We start from the raw sequence: 15,691 nt of genomic DNA, 5'->3' as shown, positions 1-15,691 counted from the left end.
CATTGTCCTGAGCTGAAACAAGATTTCAAACTGAAGCGGTTGTTGATCAATTGCGCCCCTAGTGGCTGGTTAAGAGGAGTGAGAAGTCAGCTGTTAATGGTCTTATTAAACAAAGCAGTGAAAAAATAGAATTACTGACACAGTTGTATGTCCTCACCAACCAGTCACCATGACAGTCTTGCCAAACTGAAGCATAGTCCAGATGTTCCATGTCCCCACAAGGATGAACTTCTTTGGCATCAGAAGATATGTTAGCTTCCCAGTGCAGGTTTGGCTGGGAACGAGATCAGTGGATCTCAACTTCTTTGGCTTGTGATTGTTTGCAAGAAAATAGTGTTGAGCTGAGGCCCCTTGCCATGTTTCAGATGTCTAAGAGTTTCATAGTTTTAATCAAATAAGTGTTTGAGGTAACTTATTCAATATTTTTACCAAAAAAACAAAAAAGGTAACTCCACTTGAGCAGTGACAACACATTGATGCATCAGTATTAACCTAATAATGTCAGATGCAGTAATCAGTGAATTGGGTAATTTCTCTGTAAAACAACTAGTTTTACTTTTGGTGATAATAGTTATGGTCTTAGGAGTATTTGTAGATTGTTGTATCTGTACTGATTTCCATTTAATTCTTTACAATAACTGTAGCTGATCCCACTCAGCATTTGGGAACATGCTAAACAGTAGTAATAACAACAACAACAACAACAACAACAATAATCGAAAATATGACATTAAAACACCCGTTTCCTGCACATTGGATTATTTTTCCTCTGCATTTTTATATAATTTATTTGGGGCTATTTATCACTGCACTGAAACTGTGCAAACTGGAATTATATTCTGAGCATTTGAGTGTGTATTTATTTGACTTTATTCTACTTTATTTTATTTCATTATACTTTAGAATCTTCGCATGTCTTTAGGTTTTTTCCTAGCACTTTTCCTTGCTGAACCAGTGACATAGTACCGAGAGAAATGAAAACCATACAGCTGGGACATACAGGATGCTACGAAAGGCAAAAGTTGCAATGAAATTAAAGTTTCTTTGTTTTCAGACTCAGGGATGGAAAACAAAACCTAATTTTCTTGTTTGTTTAAATGAGATTATTTGATTTTTTTTTTTTAATTAAAGTATATTTCGGACCAAATCTGGTGTAGATTTACTTATATTTTTTAAAGAATTAGAAACATGGACAGTTACCTCATATTTCTTTGTACTCTGACTCTAAAACACTGAAGGATCTAGTCACAGTTTTCATTTTTGTGCTGTCACTTTTACAGCTGTATGTACAGTATGAACACGTTTTCAAATGAAAGCTCATTAGTACTTTCTCATATTTCTTATAAAAAGTTTGTATTACTACAGCTAAAAGCATGAAAAAACAAAAACATGTATTGTCTTGTTGTATTATGATTAAACTCCACAGCAATTACTGCCTCTCCTCTCATACAATGTCTTATCTCTTTGACTCTTACTGCCCCCCAGTGGAAACAAACTGTCAATACAGAACAACAGGCATCAATGCATCTAATACAGTCTGTATCTACCTAATCATTCACATTTAATGTTCATAAACTGTTTTTTTTTCTTTGTTTCTTTGCTGTTGTATGTCCTCAGTGTATGTTCTACCCTCACTGTCTGCACATGCCACACAGTACACTAAACCCAACTATTATACTTAAGAACAACATGACCTACAGCTTTCCCTTTTCTATAGTTTTTATACACTCACCAGCCACTTTATTAGGTACACCTTACTAGTACTGGGTTGGCCCCTCTTTTGCTGCCATTTTCTCCTGGTGACTTGGAAACAAGCCATCAAGCGATGGGCACAGAGCAGTGAACCAACCTGAAGTTTCTGGTCCGGCTGGGGAAAACTTCGTGAGAAGCACTCAGAATACTGCAGTAAGTGTACGGAGATGAGATGATGTTGCACTCACAGGTTTTCGAGTGGCACAAGAGGTTCAAAGGGGGACGCAAGGACGTGGAAGACAACCCCAGGAGCGGAAGGCCTTCAACAAGCAGGAATGAGGCCAGCGTTGAGTGTATGAGGCAGGTGGTGTGTTGTGATTGTTGGCTGACTATTCGACTGATCGCAAGTGAGTTGGGCATGTACCATGACAGTGTCTGGAAGATTATCACAGAATATTTGGGCATGCAGAAGATCTGCGCGAAGATGGTGCCGAAGCCGCTAAACGATGATCAGAAGAAGCAACGCATGCAGGTGTGTCAGGTCATCCTCAAGTGTCTCGTAATCTTCCAGCTTCTGACAGAGTTTTCCGCAGCCTGAAATTAAGGAGCTGTAAACAAAAGCACGTATGAAAACATACAATGGCTGCAGAGAGCTGAGATTGCAGTTATATAGTCCTCGATATTATGTCACACGATGATGCAACCCAATAATCGCTACTACTAATCACCCGCTACTCCACTCATAGCTCACACAGTCCTGTTACTTTTCTGACACACCTTGTGTGGTCCACCTGAATTGGTTAAATTGTGTTGTTTAAGTTTTTTTTTACCAAACTAGCTAAGTCAGGCTAACAGAAGTAATGGCTATATTTTACAAACTAAGGTTACTGTAACAATTACTTTTCCTAGAGTGGTATTGTTAAGTTGTTAAAGAGCAATATTTTACATTAAAATCCATTTTTACTTAAACTACATTGATGGTCAGCAGGATGGATTAAAAGAGCCACTCACAAGTTTCACGTCCACATAAATACACGATTTCTAACTAAACTTGCAAAACTAGTGGTATGGTAATTTAAGTACTTTCAAAGTCTTAAAAATATGTTTTCCTTACTGCATGACAATGGCCCATTTAATTCCATCTGTAAATGTGTGTTTTGCTTGTGTTTTCTCCCCAGTGTTTGCTCTCTCAGAACTGAAATTCCAGATCTGATGGAGATATCTAACCACTAGACATGACTGTAGAATCAAATGTGGCATTTCACCTGAAAACAAGTTTTACTTTGTAATAACAGCACTAAATACAATCTGTTTATCTTGTGGTGAAGTCATCATAATCTCCGAGCCTGAAAGAGGTTACTATAGTTTACCAGCAGACCTGCATGGCCAGATCAGTGCCGGGAGGAGAGGAGTGTTTCACTGTAAATGAAACAGAAAGTAACTCTGGGCGACAGTACCACTGCAGTTGAGATAAGCTCCTCTCTATCAGCAAATAAAATCCTCAGGACTTCAAGTCGACAGTACAAAGGAGCCTCTGAGTACAACCAGTGAGTAGAACTGATGATATTTCTTGTATTTTAAACAATAGTCAAAGGAAATTAACAGGGAAGATGGAACACTCACATAAGGATGACGATGCAAATAAGTCTGATGTGCTGCTTTTTCTGTTAGGGCATTGTGAAGTGTCAGACATTCTTTGTCTTCTGAGACATATTACTTTATTTCACTCTCAATTATTGGTACTAAATGGGTATACTGTAGATGGGCTTCCCACATCTCTTGTCCCTCAAGACCTCACTGACCAGTTGTCCCTTTCAAAACAATGTACAATAATAAGAATTGCTGTCCAGATCGGCTTTGAGCGTTTCAGTGATGTGCAGCATAGCTACTTATTTCAACAAGACTTTTGCTGATATTGTCTTTAGCACTTTCTATTATTTCAGTGTTTTTATTTTACACTTATAGAGGCTTATGTTCTACTTTTTATAAAAGAAAAATTTTTCTACTGAAGTTGTTTTCTTATTAATTTAATGAGACTTTTGTTCCTGGATCCCTTCTGGATGCCAAAAACAATTCTGGCCCTTTTCCATACACAGACCTGGCCTGGCTTGACTCGGTTTGACTCGGCATGTCAGCACAGCATGGCAGGGGTTTGCATTTCCATTACAGGGCTACCTGCTTGAAGGTGTGTCTTTTACCTGAAGACAAGCTTGAGGAGACTCGAGTCGAATGGCTATAAAGCAGTGGATAAACCGTTCATATATGTCTTGGTGATAAACACAGTTCCCTTGAATTCTTCACAATAAAAGTCCCAGATGACTCACACAGGAGTATTTAATGAAGCTTGACCTAGGAGAATTCAGTTTAGCAATACACAGAGGTTTTTGTGACTGCCAACCCAATTTTGAAGGCTACCTCTCAAGTGAAGGTATTTAAGTGTCCCCTGACATTCCCTGGAATTTGCCACGCCACCTTGTATGGGCCTGATGTGTCTATCTATGTGTACACAAATTCTATTGGGCATAAGTGAAAAACAAGAAGCTATGCATACCTCTTTGCTCTAAATCACTGTATCTGTCAGCCTTGCTCATGTATTGTGTTGTGCTAGAGTGTGAAGTCTGTCTGCCTGATAAGCCATAACCTTGGGACCTCAGGAGAAAGTATCTGGGGGATGCACTACTCTCCTACTTGTGCAGCTGTGGACTATAGTTGTGCAGAGTGATCAACTACTAGTGTGCATGTTCAGGTTAGATGACCTGTCATCCATATAAAGAGAGACTATTCTAAGAGCTAGTGAGGCAAGTGAAGCAAATTCCACAACAAACAGGAAATGTTTCATCAGCAATAATGAAGCAACACAACTCTGACACAGCTGAAAGTGAATATGAAACGGTAAAATAATGCAGATACCTGAAAGTTCAAACTGCAACAGAGGAGAGAAACTGAATTTTAATGCATAAGGATTCTGTTAGAAGCTACAAAAGGAGGGTCCATCTTGGGTGCAACTCAGCGCACTGAAAGTGACAATAGAAAGGCAATTTGGCGCGGTGCAGTTTGGGTCGGTGTGGCGAAAAACCCCAGTAGAAAAGGTGCATTTGTATGAGGTGCAACATAATAATATGGCTAATTATATTTTACTGTCTTTTTGAAGATGTCCCACATTTCTGTTATTTCATTGTTTTAATGTGACTCTTTCATTTTTCTTCTCAGACATGGCTGCAGCCAGCAGTCTCCTCTCTGAAGATCAGTTTCTGTGCTCCATCTGTCTGGATGTGTTCACTAATCCAGTCACCATACCATGTGGACACAACTTCTGCAAGACCTGCATCACAGAACACTGGGATATTAATGTCCAGTACCAGTGTCCCCTGTGTAATAAACGTTTAAACAGAAGACCAGAGCTGTATGTCAACACTTTCATATCAGAGATGGCTGCTCAGTTTAGGCACTCAGTTCAAAATAAAATCAGTAACAGCTCAGAGGAACAAGATATCAAACCAGGAGAAGTTGTGTGTGATGTCTGCACTGGAACCAAACTGAAGGCCCTGAAGTCCTGCCTGGTGTGTCTGACTTCCTACTGTGAGACTCACCTGGAGCCTCATCACAGAATCACAGGCCTGAAAAAACATAAGCTGATCGATCCTGTGGAGAACCTGGAAGGCAGGATGTGTAAGAAACATGAGAGACCTCTGGAGCTGTTCTGCACAACTGACCAGATGTGTGTGTGTCAGTTCTGTACTGAGTCAGATCACAAGCTTCACCACATTGTTCCCCTGAAAGGAGAATATGAAAGAAAGAAATCTGAGCTGGACAAAACAGAAGCTGGAGTTCAGCAAATGATCCAAGAGAGACGACTGAAGATTGAGCAGATCAAACGGTCTGTGAAGCTCAGCGAGAAAGATGCAGACAGAGAGATGGCAGCCAGTGTGCAGGTCTTCACTGCTCTGATCCAGTCTGTTGAAAGTTCCCTAGCTCAGCTCATCGAAATTATTGCAGAGAAGCAGAACAGAACAGTGAAACAGGCTGAAGGCTTCATCAAAGACCTGGAAGAGGAAATCTCTGAGCTGATTAAAAGAGGGACTGAGCTGCAGCAGCTCTCACGCACTGAAGACCACCTCCAGTTCCTCCAAAGCATCCCATCACTGAACACTGTTTCACCCACCAAGGAATGGACTGAGGTCAGGGTTCATTCATCGTATGATGAGACTGTGTGGACAACTTTGCTTCAGTTCACAAAAGAGGTGAAGAATCTGTGCACTCAGGTTGAGTTGAAGACGGTCCAGCAGTTTGCAGTAGATGTGACTCTGGATTCTGAAACAGCAAATACAGATCTCATCCTGTCTGATGATCGAAAGCAAGTCAATCATGGTGATCTGAAACAGAATCTTCCAGACAGCCCAAAGAGATTTTCCTCATGTTGCGCCTTAGCAGAGCAGTGTTTCCCTTCTGGGAAATTTTATTATGAAGTCCAGGTTAAAGAGAAGACGGCCTGGACTTTAGGAGTGGCCAGAGAATCTATCAACAGGAAGGGCTTCTTCACATTGTCACCCAAGAATGGCCACTGGACTGTATGCTTGATGAATGGAAATCAGTACAAAGCTCTTGCTGGCCCTTCAATTCCACTCACTCTGAGGTCGAACCCCAAGAAGGTGGGGGTGTTTGTGGATTATGAAGAGGGTCTGGTCTCTTTTTATGATGTCAATGCTGCAGCTCTCATCTACTCCTTTACTGGCTGCAACTTCACTGAGAAACTCTATCCGTATTTCAATCCCTGGTATAATGATGGTGGTAAAAACTCCACCCCTCTGATCATCTGTCCTGTCAATCACACTGATTAGACTAATCATTTCAAAGTGCATTGTTATTCTTGTTAACATGGTCATTGCTTTATGCTTTATTATATGGAAGCAAATAAAGACCAGAATGACTGTGACTCTGATAAGCAACTGAATGCCTATTTGTGGAACTGAATTACCTCTGGAAAACTTAAATACTGTGGAATCAATAATATATTGATGGAATGTTTTACTTTACTTACTGAATTTATGCAGTCTGAATTTCCCTGTTTGTTTAATAGTCAATTTCAAATTGTTCAATTTCAAAAACCTTGTATTTTTAGAGTTCACAAAGCTCAATTTGGATTTAAAAATCAGAGTCACGTCAAAAGCTTAGCGGTTTAAATCAGCCTGGTAAATTTCAGACACAAAAATTTAGGATGTGAAACTATATACCAAGGATAAGCAGTCAGATTAAATCAGTCAAACAAGCCTACTAAGTTAGCTTTTGGAAGCCTTCAAGACTTTGTGCTACAGAGTCCTTCTTGGGTAGGATTTTGGGTAAAAAAAATCATGGTTAGTGTTAAAATAGCAAGATTTCTGCCAGAAAGTCCCGATGACTAACTGCTTCCATGTGCATAAGGTTGTTGTAATGATAACCCAGGAAGTAAAATATGCCTGTGTGAAGTTCAGTGGTATTTGAATATTAACATGAATTCAGTAATGATTAGATTTCACAGTGCAGTATTTTTTTGTGCGTAAAATTCAAGTGATTATGGCCATTGTTTACTTCCATATAATCACATACTACTTTTAGTAGAGCCAGACAGATGTATTGCTTGGTCAGTATGATCAATATTATTGGCCCAGTATTGGCCTAGAACAGCTAAATTGGTTTATACCAGTGTTGGCATATATGTTTGATATTTTTCACAGAGCATAATCAAGGTATTTTTTTTTCCATTATATTGTTCTTGTTCTCGTAATTATTATTATTTTATTGTTATTATTATTATGTAGTTTCATAGGCAGCCTTTTATGTATATTTGATTCTTTTTCTCAATTCAGGTTGTTGTTGTTGTTCGATAATGTTACTGAAACAAATACTGTTACTGAAACCAATACCAATCATAGTATTTTACATTGTTTTTTGTTTCATTTCTCTTTTTTTTGCACTGCTACTTTGTTTACGATTACTACCCAGACTGAATGTGCATCAGTCCCAGTCTGGCCTGTGGCCTCTGCCACAGTAAAAATATAAGAAGAATGTAAATAATGAGATAAATTTGCAAAAATCACAGTTAATTGTAAAAGCAACTATATTATTTTGAAAGTTGTGCATTTGAGAAGCACTGTGATTCTGAGAACAGAAATAAATAATTCTGCAGTCAGTGTGTCTCTCAGATGTTTTCTTGTACATAATGTCAAAGTTGCTAAACATTAGATATAGAAGACTAAAAATGTTTTTATTTTTAAGGTCACCAACAATTTGAGCAGGTCTCTCATCAAGTCAGTTGTTCTCAGGTTCTGTCAGTGCTGGAAAGTAACTAACATTTGACGAAGCAGTCTGATTTTATGCAACTTTTTATTATACATTTCAGAAGGAAATACCACAGTTTACTCCCCCACATTAATCTGACAGCTGCAGACAACTGGTTCAACCTTCATATACATACACTGACACTGATTAAACTGTATACAGCAACTCAAAAGAGCTATATTATGAAATACTACAACAATGAAATGCTGTTTAATGTTAATTCAGTAGTAATAACCCAATATATTTAATAATATAAATACTAATTATGTACGATTTTACATGCAGGACTGATGCATTATTTTTACTTTGGCGTGTGGCTACTTTTACTTAAGGAAAAGATACTTCTTCCACTTCCATAGTTTGAGGGGAGTTTTTCAGGGTGTGTTGCTCACTGTACAGATTTTAAGCTCCCTGATGCAAAGCTGTGATTTGTGATCAACATCAAATTTTATGTGACTTAAATTTGATTTGTCATGAGTTATGAGCGCCCAACATGGTCACCAGAGGGCATGATGGTCCATTGAAGGGCTTGAGCTGCTTGTCACAGAAATGTTCTACCTCAGCAACCCAGGATTGGTGGAGGGATTTTGTTTAAAGAGGAGCTGTTCTGTTTTTAAATAAGTCTCAAGAGAGAAACCCAGTTATGATTAAAAATGTGGAGTGTACAGACTGTAGACTAACGTGATGAAGTCAACAGATTTTATTTAGATCTATATTCCTCCTCCTCCTCCAGATAGAAATCTGTTGTCCTGTTTAAGGACATAAAAATCAAAGTTCCTAATTTCAGTATAGATTTCACTGAGTTGTGTGACTGAGATTGAAATATGTGAACTGATTAAAACTGTTAAATCTCTTTCATGGCTTCCTCAAAGGACGTTGTATGCATAACATGATCAGATTGGTATTTGATTGATTGGACTATTGGACGATGGTTTCATTTTGTTTTTAGATTTTTGTAAAACATTTGACAGAGTTGAACATTCTTTGTGTATGCTGGAAAATGTTGGGTTTGGTATCTAATTTGTTGTGGGAGGATTCCCACAATTGTATATTGAATAATCATTTGATTTTTCCAGCCCTGACTTATAGTAGTATTAGGTTTGATTTCATAATGGAGGACAGGAAATTGTAATTTCTCTATAATAACTTGATCATACTTGCCAAATATTTTCTACACAAATGAAAATTCTTTAAAAAAACACCCTGAGCTTCACCATATTTTTGTGTCTTTATTTAGACTCATTGAAATTGATGAGATCAAGGAAAGCCGTATTACTGTGTGAAGATTTGTCTGTTGTTTAATTGATAAAAGATGAGATTGATCCAACATGTTATTATGCACTTCATATTTGTTTTGTTTTGTTTTATTTTTCGAGGTGAGTTTATTTTTGGGATTCATTTTGATTATATTCACTCAGTCTTAAACTATTTTTTCTTGCAAGTTAACATGCTTGTAAAGTTGTACTGTTCAATAAAGATAAAAAAAAAAAAAACAGTAACACGGTGGTCCACCAGAAGGGGCGTGGTGGCTTGTTTTGACGACCTTGTCAGGTCTGGTAGGTGAGACGATGGGAAAATGGCTCTGACTTCAGCTCATCTACAGGAGCGGTATTTGTTGTCCATGTACTATGAAACGAGTAATGTTGAAGTTATGAGACTCAGTCAGTTGCAGTTACTGCTATTTTGAATAAAATTCAGTGTTTTCAGACTGTCAAAAGTTTAGTCCGTTCTCGGCTAATGTTAAGCTAACAGCTACGCTAAGGTCAAGCTAGCGCATAACAACTTGACTTCAGTAGCTTGGATGCTAACGGCCACGTTTTTGCTATGTTAGCTCATGTGTACTGTTAAGTTTATTAGCTCTTTTGCTAAACTCCAGCTAGCATCCAAGTGGATATCATTCCCGCTACAACGGACCTCAGGAAGCCACATAGCGCGCTGGTTGACCGGGTGAAGCCCAGCTACTCCTGCTGCGAGAGGGAGGAGACTTTCTTCATGAATTATGGAGGAATGGTGTGAGGAGCTGCTCTTTCATGGGAGTAAGGACCACGGTAAACTGATGCAAGGAGCCATATTGAGGTAAACTGGACTGGTGGGAATCTTTGGGCACCTGCCGATTCGATGACGATTACGATTCAGGGGCTACGATTCGATTATAAAACGATTATTGATGCATCTTTATGTATATTGATGCACTTTTTCACAAACACATTTCTTTTTGTCTCACTGAATAAGCATTCGTCACTTGCAATTTTTAAAAACAGCGCATTTGTAATAAGAATTCATTTCGATTATATTTTATTAAACTATTGGAAATATGTGCAAACTGGAAAGTACCAACAGTAGCCACTAGTAGCCGCAGCAACAGCAGCCTGCCGTCTCCCCGACTCCTCCGTCGGGTGGAATCGAGTTACGGCTTCTCATGTTTGTTGTGTTGCCAAAGTATTTTATTTTAGCCTGACACAGCTTACATATAACGTGGCTCTTGTCCAGTTCGCTTCCGCCGTCGACGTTGTAGAAGCCGAAGTGTTTCCACACGGCTGCTTTTAAATTAGAAGGAGCTGTTCGGACCTCATGGCGAGGTGGCTGCCGGTCGGCCATGTTTGTTTTCCGCTGTGCGCGTGTCGCTCCAGGTGCGCGTCCCAAAGTGTCCCGGCGATGACGCGTACCGCGCTTCTTAGTTCCACATTATTTAGAAGGTTCTGTATCACTTTAATTAACAGATTTAAATAATCGAAATTTGGACGTTTGTGAATCGATTCAGATTCGTCCACGTCCGAATCGCGATGCATCTAAGAATCGGAAATTTCCCCCACCCGTACTAGAGGCTGAGTAAACCTGGTTTCAGTGTCAGATTTTATCTTTTCTATCTTTTCAGTCACACTGCCACGGTCAGGCCTGCAACGGAGGGTTAAATTGAAGCAATTTTGTCAATTTTTTGTATTTAGTGGGTGCATCAGTTTTGAATGTTAATTTCTTGCTGGTTGTTTTTCGCAACGCCAGATTAATTTAAGTTCTAAATGTTTAAAATGTATTTAATGCACATTCACAGTAGTAGAAGTTAAGTAAAGTTGAGTATTTACCTCAGAAGGGAAAACAGTGCAGCAGTCAAATGGTACATTTGTTTATCAGGCATTTGCCATAAAGGTAATTTGGCACTCACAATATTTTATTTTATATGTGATTACCCTTTGGTTACATATACCTGCTTATTTTGAGATTTTCAAATGTTTCATGTTTGCTAATATGAGGTACACAGAGTTTATAGGTAGGCTACATCATAAGTGAGACTACACATAGTGAGACTTTCCATATTCTTTAACAGAAGACAGACACTCACTAAATAATCATCAAAGTATACAGTACAATAGTTTTAGTATTGAGTGTAAATGAATGGACAAATGATGGCATTCCCCAGTCCCTAGTGAAAGTACCATGACAAGCATTTTGCATGCTGTATACATAATTACATAATTAGTTACAGTGATAAGATGTCATCACCCCACACGTGTGTGACAGCATTGACATATGAACATGTGGTTCCATGGTGTAATGGTTAGCACTCTGGACTCTGAATCCAGCGATCCGAGTTCAAATCTCGGTGGGACCTGATTTTGGGAGTCATCACGCAATACATGTGCCTGTAGTTGCATGGGGTCATAGGAGTGCCATGAAAATAAATACATTTGTCAAATAATAAGAAAAGTAAATGGGTAGTAAAGGTAAAATAATAAATATGTATGCATTAGGTTTGTACAGCACCAGATAATATGATAACATTATATAGTTCTGGGTATGTATTCTTTTTTAATGGCACTCCAATGCCTCCATATCCATAATGTAAATGATTAGTTATGCTCCATGTTACCTGCTCTCACAGTGACATGACGTCTCTGTGGGTCAGACTTGTGGCTCTGTACTCTGCTGTCAGACATGTTTTGCATAATTGATTTTCAGCAGTGTTCCTCATATTACTTAAAAAAAAACCCAAACCTATTCTATACTTGCACATTATGGAAGTTTGGTAGTGCGACACAGTGAGACATCACTACTTTCACTGTCTGTTTTTAGCGTGGTCTGTTTTGAGGAAATGAAGAAGAGAGACAGGAGGGGGAGGGGGAGCACCCAGCGAGAGCGGTGCAGGCAGAGGCAGGGGGAGAGAGAAAATGGAGGGAAGTTACAGCGGCAGTTCATTGATGCCAAAAATGAAATGTAAATGTTCCAGTGAGATGTATCACTACACTAGTGCTGCATTGATATATATATTTTTGTGTGTATTTGATTGATTGAACATAAAACATCTGTCTATTTCTATTTGTAGTTTCAGCAAGGAAAGGATTCCATAGTCAGGATGGCCGAGCGGTCTAAGGCGCTGCGTTCAGGTCGCAGTCTCCCCTGGAGGCGTGGGTTCGAATCCCACTTCTGACAGCAACCTTTTTCATTGGAGTAGAAAAGGGTAGGGGTATGGCATTATTAGCTTCTGCCTGACACAATGTAGTATACATGGTACCTGGAGATCTGTCACACACACAGAAAACCATATAATATGACTAGCTTGGTTTGGTTTGGTACAGTTTTGTACCAAAAACATCTGCTAGAGGGCAGGAAAGACCGACATACAAGTCTGTTTACTGAGTGTTGCTTAGTTAATGGTATGCTGAACTGTACTCCATCAGATGGAGTGTTTGGACCAAGAGTGTTTGATTCTATAAGCTTTTCTTATTTCTTGAAATAGACACTTTTCCCTGGAACCAAACACTATGCTGAATTCTGTAAAATACTTTTGTGATCATGCTTCTAACTCCTGCTATGCATTATGTATACCTACATTATCATTATAGACATATTATTATGTATTTAGCCTATTTGATATTGAAGTTTCCTTTTGAAACTTTTGTAAAAAAAAAAATAAAAAAAAAATACACCTCTAACTTTACTTAGATGACAAATAACTGTTATTTCAAGTTGGACGAGATGGGGTTGGATTTCCACTGAATAAATGCTAGTGATTAGTTTTATGATCACTGACATGGAAATAGGAAATAAAATGGCCAATAAGAAATTTTATTAATTACCCACACTGTAGTTCCCCCATTATTAATTGCACATATCATCTTTCAACAGCACACATGGAACACACACACCGACTTCTACAGCACGGCCATCAGGTCTCAACATGGTTCAGCCTGCTCCTCCTCAGGACAGAACTCCACCGGAGGAGAGATCTGATCCTCTGGACAACACAAACGACAGCAAGCCCAAGAAGAGGAAGAGCCACTTCAAAAGCTTCTTCTCCTGGATGAAGAGATGAAGATCTCTACAAATGATCTCTAGCAAAACATGACAACTTGGTCTCAAGTGTTTTGTTAGAAAACCTATGTATCCTTTGTTTTTATCGGCTGCATAGTGGCTCAATGAATAGCATTGTGGCCACACATCAGAAAATCCTTGGGCCTCATACATAACTAACTAGCCTATACAGAGAAATGATTCTTAAATGTGACCTCCTGTTTTACCGTAGCATTTGTCCGTCACACACGATGCCTGAAGTCACTAGGTATTTCTCACAGTGTAGACAAGAGGAGGCTGTTTTTTTTCCACATTTTCAACAGCTGGTTCCTGAAGATGTCCACAGCTCAGGGTTGCTGAATTAGGGTTCATCCTCTGGGTACCACGAATGACAAACGTCCCCGATTACTCAACAGTTGTCGAGCTATTTCACACCAAAAAAAACCTTCATTAATGCAGGTTTAACTTGGACATTTTAAGTCCAAGAAGATGTCCTCAAATGTCATGTGTTGTCCTCAACTCAAAAATATTCAGTTTACTGACTGGCTGACTGACTGACACTGAGAGGAGTTAAAAAATCAGAAAATATTCACATTTAAGAAGGTGGAATCAGAGAACTTTGACTTTTTTAAACAAAAAAAAATTAATGAGTTATCAAAATAGATGCAGATTAATTTAACAGTTGTTTAATAATCGCTTAATCAGATTTCGATGCTAGGTTTTGAACATGAATGTACCAGTAAAGACGAGAAAATGTGAAAATTTGAGTTGTGAAAATGTATTTCAGGTTAGCGTAGAAAGACATTTACTCGTGCTTAATTTACAAAGACACAAAAATCTTTGAATCATCATTGTTCGTATTTTCACTTTGAACACCTTATTTAACCTACCCGAGGTGGCAAAAGTACTCACATTTTTTACTCAAGTAGAAGCACAAAATCTATGTTTACAAAAAACACTGGCACAAGTAGAAGTATTGATTCAACTTCTTTACTCATGTAAAAGTGAATAGTACAGGCTCTGAAATGCACTCAAAGTGTAAAATTAAAAAACCCTCTGAAGGACATTTCTACCAGTTGTTAATCCTCAAAACTAACTGAACCTCACCCTTTCTCCACAGTTTAATCTCCCTCCTGTTACTTTTTTTTTTTTTTTTTTTTTTACATCATTTACATCTTGTTATGTTGGTTGTGTGTGATATGCTAAAGTGGATACACCAAGCAGTCATCTTTTCTATGTGTTATTGTGCCAGGTTGAAATCAGTCTTGATGTTGGAAGTTGGCACTCAACGATGCAAAATAGCAATAATCAATAATTTCACTCAGATGCATTAAAACTAAAGCTAAAGAAGTTCTGTTTTGAGAATGTGAGGAGTAGAAAGGTAGATATGTCTTCAAATGTCAGGAGAAAAAATAAAAAGTTGTCAGAAAAATAAATACGCAAGTCAAGTACAGATACCTGAAAACTCTACTCAAAGTGTAACTTAACCTCCAGTTCTGAGCCTAACATAATTTTGAAAAATGCCATAAAGTGGAAATGGACTGAGGAGGGGACCAGGGTGGGGATGCACAGGACAACCACTAGATGGTCTCCTGGCCCTGCAGTGTGGGAGATAGCTGGTAGCCAGAGGTTACTAAACATTAGCAGCTGCTATCACACTCTGTGTCTGTGCACAGAGATTCTGATGGAGCTTTGACCGTCAGTAAGTAAATAGTTGGTAAGTTTAGCTGTGTTGTAGCTGAGCTAACTGTTAATAACCGCTAAACACAGCATGTCTGTGATAGCATCAGTTATATCAGAATTATATCAGAACTGGAGCAAAACAGCACTGAAGGCTTTTCTCCATGGAAAACATATTTCCACTCTTCTCCCAAGAGTTTGATCTGATTGGTTGAAGTTGGCCAGTATTAGATTTGATAGACAGATGGTTCATCCAGTCACCTGCTCAGAGTTTTTTTAAGTGCTTGCCCTTTTCCAAACAGTTTCAAAGGACAATTTCCCATCTGGCGTGTTAGGTTAGAGTTAGAGAAGTGTTTCAGCAGTGGAGCGTTTTGCCCACCTGATTATGTTGAGCTGCTCTGATTTTGTTGATTTGGTCTTCTTTCCTTGTTTTTTTGTGCGTCTAACATGGATAAGCGAGTTACATAGTTGAATCGTTTCTTTTCTGTCTGTCTTCATGATCACAACTCTGAATGGGGTCTTTTATTTTGAAAATTGACCGTATTTTCTGTGGTTTCTCTCTGTCTGACGTGTTTGCGCTTGATCGGCTCTGTGCAGATTGACGTGGCACCTGTCAAAGATAGACTCGCTGCATATTTGAAGTGGAGCAGACAGCTGCCTCTAGGATGTGCTGAGGTGCTGGTGGTGGAATCACAAGCATTGGTTAGCGTGGCAGTGA

General features: G+C 38.8%; 1 protein-coding gene and 2 non-coding genes across 3 annotated transcripts; all 3 read left to right on the top strand.

Moving 5' to 3' along the window:
• The first annotated feature begins 3,133 nt into the window (after nt 1-3,133).
• On the top strand, nt 3,134-7,071 carry LOC146306535 (E3 ubiquitin-protein ligase TRIM21-like). Its single transcript, XM_084711054.1, has 2 exons — nt 3,134-3,239; nt 4,903-7,071. Exon 2 carries the CDS (start codon nt 4,905-4,907, stop codon nt 6,528-6,530), a length of 1,626 nt encoding a protein of 541 aa, XP_084567180.1. The 5' UTR covers nt 3,134-3,239; nt 4,903-4,904; the 3' UTR covers nt 6,531-7,071.
• Nucleotides 7,072-11,542: 4,471 nt separating this feature from the next.
• On the top strand, nt 11,543-11,614 carry trnaq-cug (transfer RNA glutamine (anticodon CUG)). Its single transcript has one exon. It is a non-coding gene; the product is annotated as a tRNA-Gln (tRNA).
• A 735-nt stretch (nt 11,615-12,349) lies between these two features.
• Nucleotides 12,350-12,432, top strand: trnal-cag (transfer RNA leucine (anticodon CAG)). Its single transcript has one exon. It is a non-coding gene; the product is annotated as a tRNA-Leu (tRNA).
• The last annotated feature ends 3,259 nt before the right edge of the window (nt 12,433-15,691 follow it).

This window comes from Lutjanus erythropterus, chromosome 22 (assembly GCF_056507025.1).
Source record: "Lutjanus erythropterus isolate fLutEry1 chromosome 22, fLutEry1.hap2, whole genome shotgun sequence".
Lineage (NCBI taxonomy): Eukaryota > Metazoa > Chordata > Actinopteri > Lutjaniformes > Lutjanidae > Lutjanus > Lutjanus erythropterus.
The sequence above is the reverse complement of the archived record's forward strand: the minus strand, read 5'-3'. Positions and strand labels throughout refer to the sequence as shown.